Raw genomic sequence first — 10,968 nt, 5'->3', positions numbered from 1 at the left:
CTATTTAGGCGCTATGCAGTATCAACTGAAGAACTACAAATCCCTGATGACAGGGAGATGACGTATGACTACTCTGATGAATCAACCCCTATTTCATTCATTTTCTCTATATAACGACGTCGATCATTGATCGGCAATGACACTATATAATAGTTTGCCTAACTGGCCATCGGATTTGGGATCCTAATATCTAAAAAGCACTACGGTTTTCTTATTTTATCGGATTAAAGTAGGGAAGACCAGAAATGTCCATTGACCGCCAGTCAAACTACACTTCTATCACCCAAAAAGGGGCGTGGACATTACGGGAGAGCAAAGTACCCGGATGTGTTGCTCTGATGAAGAAGTGAACACCTTCCTTGGCAGTTATCGTAACTCGCTCCTTTTATTTCTAAACGTCACACGTTGTTTTACATCGCTTTGTTATTTAACAAGTCTGAGATATGGAGTCAGTTACTTTGTTACTTTCGCCTGGAGAGGCAGAAGGATTCGTCCGAAGTCTGCAAACGTTCTCTCTGAAGGAGATGGGCTCTCCCAGGTGTGTGAAGCTGCTCAGCATCGCAGGGACACACACTAGCTAGCGGCTAGCTGGTTCGCCTCTAGTCTAACTGAACTTTACATTTTGAATTTCGTGAGTTTAGAATGATAAGGTTCTATCTCCGTTTAGAATGATAATGTTCTATCTCCGTTTAGAATGATAAGGTTCTATCTCCGTTTAGAATGATAAGGTTCTATCTCCGTTTAGAATGAGAAGGTTATATCTCAGTTTAGAATGATAAGGTTCTATCTCCGTTTAGAATGATAAGGTTCTATTTCCGTTTAGAATGAGAAGGTTATATCTCCGTTTAGGGTAGTTCAGAGATATTGAGCGTCAAAGTTTTTACGTTCCATTATGTTTAGTGAGATGGAACCTTTGTATTTTATTAATTACTAACTCAAAAATGTCAACATTTTAAAAATAACACCACACAGGCATTAATAAACACCTAATGGATCAGATTATGTGAAAAACTCAATTTTGACAAAAATGGAGATAGAACCTCACGATTTGTCAGCAATATGATGTTCTGTTTGTAGCTAATTCCGTTGTGTTTCTTGATCGCCAGGTGGTTCAGACAACACGAGTATATAGAAAAACTCTACATGCAGGCGATAGTCGCTTCATTCACGCAGGACGAGTTCATCAAGGAGCTCCTGGTGTCGCACGGGAAGGTGAGCTTAATTAACCAAAATAAGACATTTTGGGCCGGTTTCACAGACAAGGCTTAAGCCTAGTCCTGGACTAAATCACACTTTCAATGTAAAATCTCCATTGAAGATGCTTTTTAGTCCAGGATTAGGCTTAAGCCTTGTCTGTGAAACTGTCCCTTTGTCTGTCAAGATGTCTTAAGACCTAACCTGAAGACATGCACACATGCACTCACTTAAGACATGGAGCATAAGAGCCATATTTTCTGTGTCTTGAAGACACAGAACATCTTGAGGTGTCTTAAGACACTGAATATCAATGTCTTAAGACAATCAGGCGATCTTGTTCCAATTGGAATAATTCAAGTATAATAATGATAATAACACTAGTAGTGTGCTTCCAATGATGGGGCCCGTTCGAATACTCTAACGATGCGTCCTTCCTTCCTCCCCCTTGAAGTAACATACTAAATTAGCTTGGATTGGGTTTGGTTTAAACACGCTTTGCACAGCATGCATTGCCTTCACCCATCGAGTCATATCAGATCAGTGATTTCATTCAGTCTAGAAAGGAAGGAAGGATCAATTATAAGACCACTCATTGCCCTGGCTGGTTCCATTGACAACATTCATTCTCCTTTTCCCTCTTCCTCAGATCCCCACCTTGGTCCATGAGATGATTCTGGTGGAGGTTTGGAAACAAAAAGTGTTTCCTATTCTTTGTCAGCTTCGGGACTTCGATCCGAAGAGCACGTTTCCTCTGTATATGATGGTGAGAGGAGAAACCGTGTCTGACCTCCGCTGTGATCATATTACAGTGGAGGCTGGTGGAGGTAGAAATCGGAGGACGGGGCTCAGTGTAATGCAAGGAATGCACCACCTCCTACCTCCACTGACATTCTGTATTCACATGCTGATGTCGTTGTTATACTGACAGTTCATTCCATTGTTTCTTCTGCTCTATTGTCTGACATTCAGATTCGCCACGAGGTTTCAATCATAAACCTTCTGGAAACAGTTATGTATCATAAGGTGAGCAGTAGTTTACATACGCCTCAGCACAACACTAGCAATGTTTGCAGTTTGCTTGTTTTTTTTTAAACATCTCAGGATCATTGTGAAGCTCTATGTATATTTTATATGTGTACTTTAACTGTGTAAATTACAATCGAACCATCAGTGAGGTGCAGGGTTGGCCGGTGGAGGTAGAAATTGGAGGATGGGCTCATTCTAATGCATGGGACGGAATGAGGAATGGTATCAAACACACGTGTGTATCATAGGATGCTCTGAATACAGTTTGTGTGTGGTGCCGTGGTTACAGGATTCCTGTGAGGCAGCTGGTGACTCGGTCCTGGACCTGGTTGATTACTGTCACCGCAAACTAACCCTGCTGGTTGGCCGAGCCTCCAAGGACGACACCCCCAAGCAGGACAGACTTAATGGAACACCGAGTGCAGACCTCTCCTCCATACAGGTGAAGAGTGTAGCAGTGTTGACTTCAATTCAGTTGAACAGAACTGTATTCATCCCAGAGGAGCAAATCACACGTGATATAATCATATATTATTATTATACAGATATAACAATTATCACGTGAAAATATTTAAATAGTACACAACACCAGCGTTTCTCCTACTATTAACCCTAACCCCACCCCCTCCACGTTGGACTGGTAATCAGAAGGTCTTGATTTCAAATCCCAACCTGGGAACACCACCACTAGTGTGCCCTTGAGTAAGGCACTTAGCCCTAAGTTACACCAGGGAGACTGTCCCTGTAATCTATCTAACTATAAGTCACTTTTGGATAAAAGCGTCTGCTAAATGGTAAGAATGTCAAGTGTAAATGTACCCTGCTTAAGAAAACATCTGAGGGAAACGCAACATAAAAACATGAATACAACACTGAAAAATCTGCCGTCTGGATTCCAGGCAAGTAGAGCGTTGTTTAACCCACTCCCAGGATAGAGGAGGTGGTCCTTTGGTTGTAAGAGCTCTACTGTGCTGTGTGTGTCTGATGCAGGAGTTGCAGGGGCAGAATACTACACTGGAGTTTGATATCTCCCTCAAGGCTCTGTCTGTCCTGCGCTACATCACAGACCATACTGACAGGTATGGGATTCACTGGGACGGGTCCGTTAGGGACTTAGATAATGTGACTTAGATAATGTGACTTCGAGAATGTGACTTAGATAATGTGTTACATCGTGGGACTTGAAGCACTAAGATCAACGATTGCATTGTAGGTCAGCACAGGTGTACTTAATCAGATTGGGAGGCGCATTGATACTGGAAATGCAGTCTGAACTGAAGGTTCAAGGGAGACCTTGATCTCAGTGGGACTCCCTGCCAAAATAAAGGTTACATTGAAAAAAATAATTTAAAAAAAACTAATCTTTAGATATATAGATTCTTGTGATAATAGTAATGTTGCTGATGAAAATGGTTGCCCTTGTTGTTTTACAGTATCAGTGTGATCAGTAGGATGCTGTGCACTCATAACCTGCCCTGTGTCCTGGTGCAGCTGGTAGAGAACTGCCCCTGGAGTCGCTACACTGCAGGTTTGTCACACACACACAAATGCATGCACATGGTCACATGTTAACATACTTAAATCTGTGGATAGTCTAAGTGCATGCACAGATTGCACACGCTCAGACACACGCACACACACACACACACACACACACACACACACACACACGTCACTGAACATCAATCTGGAAAATAGATCAAAAGACAATTTTTGGTTTGATAACATGAAGTTGATAAACATGATCTTTATAGCCACTACAGAAACAACTGATACACTTTGATACCGTTTTTTCATTTCCATTAAACAATGAATTAAGTTTGCATGGCCCTTACCCTACATATCATTATAGCCGTACCTCTGTCTCTCCCTACAGTCGAGGTGGAGAAGTACATGGCAAATGGCAGATGCGAATGGCAGAAGATTCCATCGGAGGACCGTGTGAAGATGACGAAGCTGGACGGCCAGGTGTGGATCGCTCTGTACAACCTGCTGCTGAAGGAAGACTGCCAGAGGAAGTACGACTTCCACAACTACAACAAGAACCAACTGATGAAGGTAAACAAGTTCTCTACTGTAGATAAGGTCCCACGTGTCTATTGGTCTTTATTTTGTATTTTTATATATTTTATTTGGATTATTATTTAATTGTGACTTTATTTTGTTGTTGTTGTTTTTGTGGTCAGAGCTTCTGTAACTCGTGAATTTCTCTCAGGGATCAATAAAGTATCGATCGATCTATCAATCTATCTATCTATCAGTGGCGGGTGGTGCTAAACATTTTTGGTGGGGCACAGCAGTGTTTCCTCCAGGATTTTTCACATCAGTGGCGGGGGGGTCCTATTTGTCGCGCGCGAGAAAAAAAGTTTTTTCCCGCGTGCACGATTTTTTTTGCGCGTGCACGCGCATAAAACGCGCACTGGCGCTCAAAACAAAGACGTAATTTCACTTTACCCACGCAATACCCACTTAAACATGTGTGAGGATACGTAACGGCGTTTTGTGACAGAACTTTCACTTTCATTCATGAAATTCACCCGTCTGTGTTACGAAGCACTTGAATTTTGGACCATTGCGACTGACTATAGCGTCATATACCATCAAAGGGGGGAGATGCGACATGAAATATGTCAGAATGCAGCAATATCATGCACAGATCAGCCTTAATACTCTCGCTGCTATGTTATGATTAGCTAAATTGATGCTAACGTAGCATGCGAGCTACGAGCTAGATAACGTACAGTAGGTGCGAGCACCACAATGACAATAGGCTACCGTAGCTAGCCAGCTACATAGCTAACGTTACTAACACCAGAAGACAAGACATACAAACTGTGGTGAGCTACATTGCTTGTGTAACATTAGCTAGTAGCTATCCATTTTTCACTCATACACGGCCGGAAAAGTGAACAGAAATACAACGCTGACTTACGGTGGTATCTGTCTTCACAAAGAGCTCCAGGATGCTTTCGCTTGAGGTGCTCGTTCATTGCAGATGTACTCCTGTGATAGGCCATTTCATTTCTGCACAGTTTACAGACCACCACATTGTTTTCTTTTTTTGTAAAAGCCGGAAATTGCAAAACGTCACGTTTGACGTCAGACTTAACAACCGGATATTCTGGACGCGCATTTTTGCGCCCCGGCCTAGAAATAGGAGACAGCCAATTGGAGCGCTGCTACAGCTCACGTGTAAGCGAAAAGTATTCGGCCTGCCATAGACTTGCATTGACCGGCGCCCCGACGCCTCCCCCTATGTATTTTAACAGTGAATTTTACACACACACAGATAAAATGTTTATTGTATTGGAGGATTTTTAATGAATGCTGATAGGTGCCGACAGAATATCAGCCGCATTTTGTGAATAAACAATGTTTATTTAAAAAAAAAACGTACAAATCGCAACTAGGAAGTGAAGGTGGGGAACTAGGAAGTGAAGGTGGGGGCAGCGCCCCAGCGCCCTCTATCGGCCAGCCGCCACTGCTATCTATCTATCTATCTATCTATCTATCTATCTATCAGAACCCTTAGTTACCTTCATCTCCCACTACTAAGAGATATATATTTTAATTTTTGCTATATACCAGGGGAGACTGGTGGAGATACAAACAGGAGGATGGGCTCATTATAATGGAACGCAAACATGTGTGCTTGATACTATTCCCTGTTCCATTCCCTGCATTACAATGAGCCTGTCCTCCCATTTCTACCTCCACCAGCCTCCCCTGCTATCGGCTCAACTGTGGTAGTTGTGTGTAGTCGTGTAACTGTGTGACACACCCTCGTTACACTGCCTCACTTCACTTCCAATAATGCACGGCTACATCCTAGCGACCCCTGACCCTCAGCTTTCAGAGCTGTATCTCAGGAAGATGGTCAGTGCCAGATGATTGTCCTCTGACAGTCTTATCTGATCTCTTGGCTGATTACAGGACAGATGAGGTTAATTCAGGCTCTGTTTCCACTGAGGGGTTTCTTCATAGGATTATTTCCAAGGTTTTTCCCTTCTTCCTGACTGTGCAGGGGAGGCTGCTGGAGGTCGACGGGTTCATTGTAATACATGTGTTACAATGAGCCTGTCCTCTGGTTCCTACCTCCACCAGCCTCCCCCGTCACTGAGAGCACAGCCATAGCTTACCACTTGACTGAGGAGGAGATAATTATCAAGCCCGGACTATCCATATATTGCATCGGGTGAACGCCCTGGGGCACCAGCTAATGGGGGGGCACCAAATTATTCGGACAATGAAGAGACCTTTAAAATATTTTGCGCACATTTTTAAAATATAGGCTATATTTACTGGAAGTCATCCACATAGGTACAAAACTAACGGTTATATTTAGGCTATCATGTATAAAAAGATAAATAATTGCGATTTCGGTGTAAGTGCCCCCTCCCCAGTCACAGACAAGTGCGCGATGACGCAGTGCCGCCAAACTATCAACGAAGAAATCCAAATGTCCAGGCGACAACTGAGTGGCTCTGCCAAGCGAAAAACTAAGCAAGGCAAAGACTCCAGACATACGGCCACACTTAAAAATGTGACTTTCACCTAGGCCTAAAATTAGCACCGAAGTTAACAGTGTGTGTGTAGCAGAGCGAGCGAGCCCATTCACAGCCACACTGGAGCAAGTCTTGCTGAATGTGGAGTAAGAATGGTTCATGTCATGACCTGAATGTGGAGTAAGAATGGTTCATGTCATGACCTGAATGTGGAGTAAGAATGGTTCATGTCATGACCTGGGGTTAGACATGTCGGGTAAATATAACGGCCTCCAGGCGCATCTTAAAAAAGCAAACCCCCTGATTCATTACGTGCCCTGTGCTGGACATTCCCTTCATGTTGTCGGTGTAAACAGCATTAATAGCTGTAAGGATGCGAGTGATTTCTTTGACCTACTTCAGTCATTGTATGCGTTTTGTGCAGCATCCCCTCACCGATGGAGCCGGATATTTAAAAAGAAGGATGTGAACATCAGCAGGACTCTAAAACCACTGTCCAGTACTAGATGGAGTTGTAGGACTGACTCTACCAAAGCGTTGAGAGAGAACTATAGTGCAATAAGAGAAGCCTGATAATAATAAGATTCCCTGCTGGCAATTGAATCCGAGTTGGTCAAAGAGATGGACTTAGAGGATTTAGTAAACGACTTTGCCTGCGTAAAATCAAGAAAAAATAAGTTCTGCTAAAGGTAAGGCTTATTTATGATTATTTGGGGCTAATATGAGGCTGTGGCTGATTTGGGCAGGCTGTGTGATGCACAGGGCTATAGCCTACGTCTGATACAGCATCACAGGGCTATAGCCTACGTCTGATACAGCATCACAGGGCTATAGCCTACGTCTGATACAGCATCACAGGGCTATAGCCTACGTCTGATACAGCATCACGAAGGTGAGCAGAGCGGCAAAGAGAGAGGCGCTGTTTATTTCCATAATACCTGTAGTACGCTTCATTAATGCTGACAGACAATATGTTCTTATTCTTATATGCCTGCAACAGTCGTTATTGGACTTGGTTGGTATTGAGCTTGTTTTATTGTAGTATACAGTATGTGCATTTTCCCCCTTTGTTATGGTTTAGCATGTAGTCTCAGGCCATTTATGATGGAAATAATTAGCCTATATATAGAAAGTCGTGTTGCATTGGGATGTGAGTTGCATTCAGATTTGAGCATCAGTGTAAAGGCTATACTACGGCATTAGGCCCAACTGTGATGAGCCTGTACTGTAGTTATATGCTCTTGTAAATCTATGGGTTTTGTAACCATAGTAAATATCACACTTTCACTTGCAAAGTGTGTTGGGGGGGGGGGGCACACATCATGTCTGGTCACCCAAGGGCACCCTAGGGGGTTAATCCGGGCCTGGGGCGCTACCTGATTGGTTGGCGAAGCAGGGAAGGTAGGGCAATACCGCTACCGGATTGGTTGGCGAAGCACTCATGAAGAGCCCCCTCATTGGCTGGCGAGTGAGGGGGCTCTTCACGATGAGGGGGCTCTTCACGAGTGCTTCGCCAACCAATCAGGTAGCGGTATTGCCCTACCTTCGCTACCATCCTAGGTTCTGCGACCGGGGGCTGGTGCGTTCTCTGACCCAGAGGGGCCTCAGCGTGGACAGCAGAGACAACCGTGGCTGAAACGCGCTCCACGAAGCTGCGGCGCTCGGTGCCACGGCGTGTGTACGTGTGCTCCTCAGGGCTGCAGGTGAGAAACGAGTGGGAGAGCTTTGTGATGATGGCTGTCTGCATGCTTGGTGTTAAAAATGAATATTTACATTGTCACTTTAGCCATTTATGCTCTGGTGAAATAGAGAGGATGAAGGGGACGGTGCCAAATTAGGTAGTTGAAACATGCCACGATATGTACTCCCCCTCTCAATCTTCCCTATTGTTGTGACTGTAGACCTTGTGCACTCTCACCTAAGATTCCCTCTCTCCATTGACTCTGAGCAGCAGGTTCCTCCCGCGGTCATTGTGACTATTCATAACTCATTGTGAGCAGTTAAGATGTAACCTGAAGAGATAGGTCTTCAGTCTACGACGGAAGATGGGTAGTGACTCTGCCGTTCTGACAGCCGCGGCGTGGGGAGCTCATTCCACCAGCGGGGAGCCAGTGTTGTGAAGAGACGTGATCGGGCAGCCCGACTGCTGTGTAGAGGAGGTGGGGCCAGTCGGGCACACACACACACACACACACACACACACACACACACACACACACACACACACACACACACACACAGAAATTCACTCCCACTCTCTCCTCAGGGTTACAGGGAGATTGTGTGTATCCTGGCGGGCAAGTGTATTCTTGAAGTGTATGACGACTACAAGATCACACCCTTGTTTGTAGCTGCACAGTACGGACAGCAGGAATGCCTGCAAATCCTCATTGATGCAGGTACACAGCTCTGCATCTGTATGCTTTTTGTAAATGGCTGCTTGTGTGTGATGGCTTACTGGTGGAGTTGTTTATATTTTTCATGTGCATAATCATTACAGTTGTTTACACGACAAAAAAGATGAAAGATAAGCATCCAATGCTATGTATGTATGTATGTGTATATATATATGTATGTATGTGTATATATATATATATATATATATATATATATATAAATATTATGGGAGCCAATATACTGCCTATAAATACTGTGATATATTGCATATTAATATATGTCTTGGTTGTAGGTGCGAATGTTAATGCCCAGGCATGGGACTTGGCTACGCCCTTGATGCTTGCCTCTCAAGAAGGGCATGAGGGTTGTGTGGATGTTCTCCTCACCCACGGTGCTGACCCAAACCTAGCCTGCCATGGCGAATGGCCACAGCTCCCCATCCACGCCGCAGCGCAGTTCGGACACATCAGGTATGCAAACATGCATTTGAAACATATTTTCTCCTGCTCAAAGAAACATGGCATCTTCTCACATGTGTGTGGGTGTGTTTGTGTTTGTGTGTGTGGGTGTGGGTGTGGGTGTGGGTGTGGGTGGGTCGGTGGGTGTTTTTGTCTTTGTCCTTGCAGTATCCTAGCCAAGCTTATTACTGTGACTGATCGTGCATGTGACCGTGGTGAGTCTTCAGTGAGTCCGTTGTACATGGCTGTGGTGAATGGACAGAGCCACGCTGTGGAGCTGCTGCTGAGAGAGGGCTTCAGCCCAGACGGCCAGAACTGTAACTCTGTCTTTGGCTGGGAGTCACCCCTATCCTACGCCCTCAGAGATAACTGCTCTGTGTGTGTGTGTTGAGGTATACACACACACACACACACACACACACACACACACACACACACACACACTATGAGTGACATGGATTGATTACTCACACACACACTTCCCTTGCACTCCACCAGTCTTACCTTTACCCTCATCTCTCTCTCTCTCTCTCTCTCTCTCTCTCTCTCTCTCTCTCTCTCTCTGTGTCTCTCTCTCTCTCTCTCTCTCTCTCTCTCTCTCTCTCTGTCTCAGTGAATCTGTCCGGTTGTTGTTAGCTGCGGGGGCAAGTTTAAATCAGGAGGTATGGATTTATGCCATTTGCACCCACAAACCCGAGCAGCTGCAGCAAATAATCCAGCAAAGGAGTATCTCCAGACCAGAGCAGTTGAGTAAGAGCATCAACATATCCGGACCAGAGGAGAAGAACAGAAGCATGTTCACGCCAGAGGAGTTGAGTGAGCTGTTGTATGTGGCGCTGCACGCAGGCTTACGGACTGCTCTCTACTGGCTTCCCGCTCTGTTGCAGGCAGGACTGGAGCCCTCCCTTTTCCTGCAGCCCATCATGTAAGACACACACACACACACACACACACACAGAAACTCTTATAAGCTAATGTCACTGCTTTACATCGTCTGTTGTGTTTGATTGGTTTCAGGCTGAAGAAGGCGGAGCCTGAGGTGCTAAGTTACTTCCTGGAGTTTCAGAATTGGTCGACTCTCCCGCGGCCGCTATTAGACATACTTGACCAGCGACGGACACAGAACACCTGGACTCCACGCTCACACCAAGGTAAGACACATGTCAAGTGTAAAACAGAATATAGCTGCCCAATTGCATATTGCCCTGATCCCAACACTCTACCCTGATAGTAGAGGTGTACAGAGATGTCATTATCTGTATATGTATCTTACTTTCCTGTCTGTCTTCACTATATCTGTCCAATACAATTAGAAATATGAGTGGGACTGCCCCACTCAGAAAAAATTACTTAAAAAGAAAAATCGTATCGAATCGTGAGTTGAG

General features: G+C 44.7%; 1 protein-coding gene across 1 annotated transcript; it reads left to right on the top strand.

Moving 5' to 3' along the window:
* Positions 1-443: 443 nt before the first annotated feature.
* LOC308171152 (zinc finger MYND domain-containing protein 10-like) lies at positions 444-10,512 on the top strand (the record flags this gene model as incomplete). The annotated part of the gene is made up of 13 exons (XM_080546008.1): positions 444-538; positions 1,107-1,212; positions 1,844-1,960; positions 2,167-2,220; positions 2,513-2,665; positions 3,214-3,302; positions 3,657-3,751; positions 4,100-4,281; positions 8,424-8,431; positions 9,003-9,127; positions 9,535-9,595; positions 9,752-9,900; positions 10,220-10,512. 13 exons carry the CDS (start codon positions 444-446, stop codon positions 10,510-10,512), a joined length of 1,527 nt encoding a protein of 508 aa, XP_080402134.1.
* Positions 10,513-10,968: the final 456 nt, after the last annotated feature.

Source organism: Nansenia antarctica, assembly GCF_963989245.1.
Source record: "Nansenia antarctica genome assembly, chromosome: 15".
NCBI lineage: Eukaryota > Metazoa > Chordata > Actinopteri > Argentiniformes > Microstomatidae > Nansenia > Nansenia antarctica.
The sequence above is the reverse complement of the archived record's forward strand: the minus strand, read 5'-3'. Positions and strand labels throughout refer to the sequence as shown.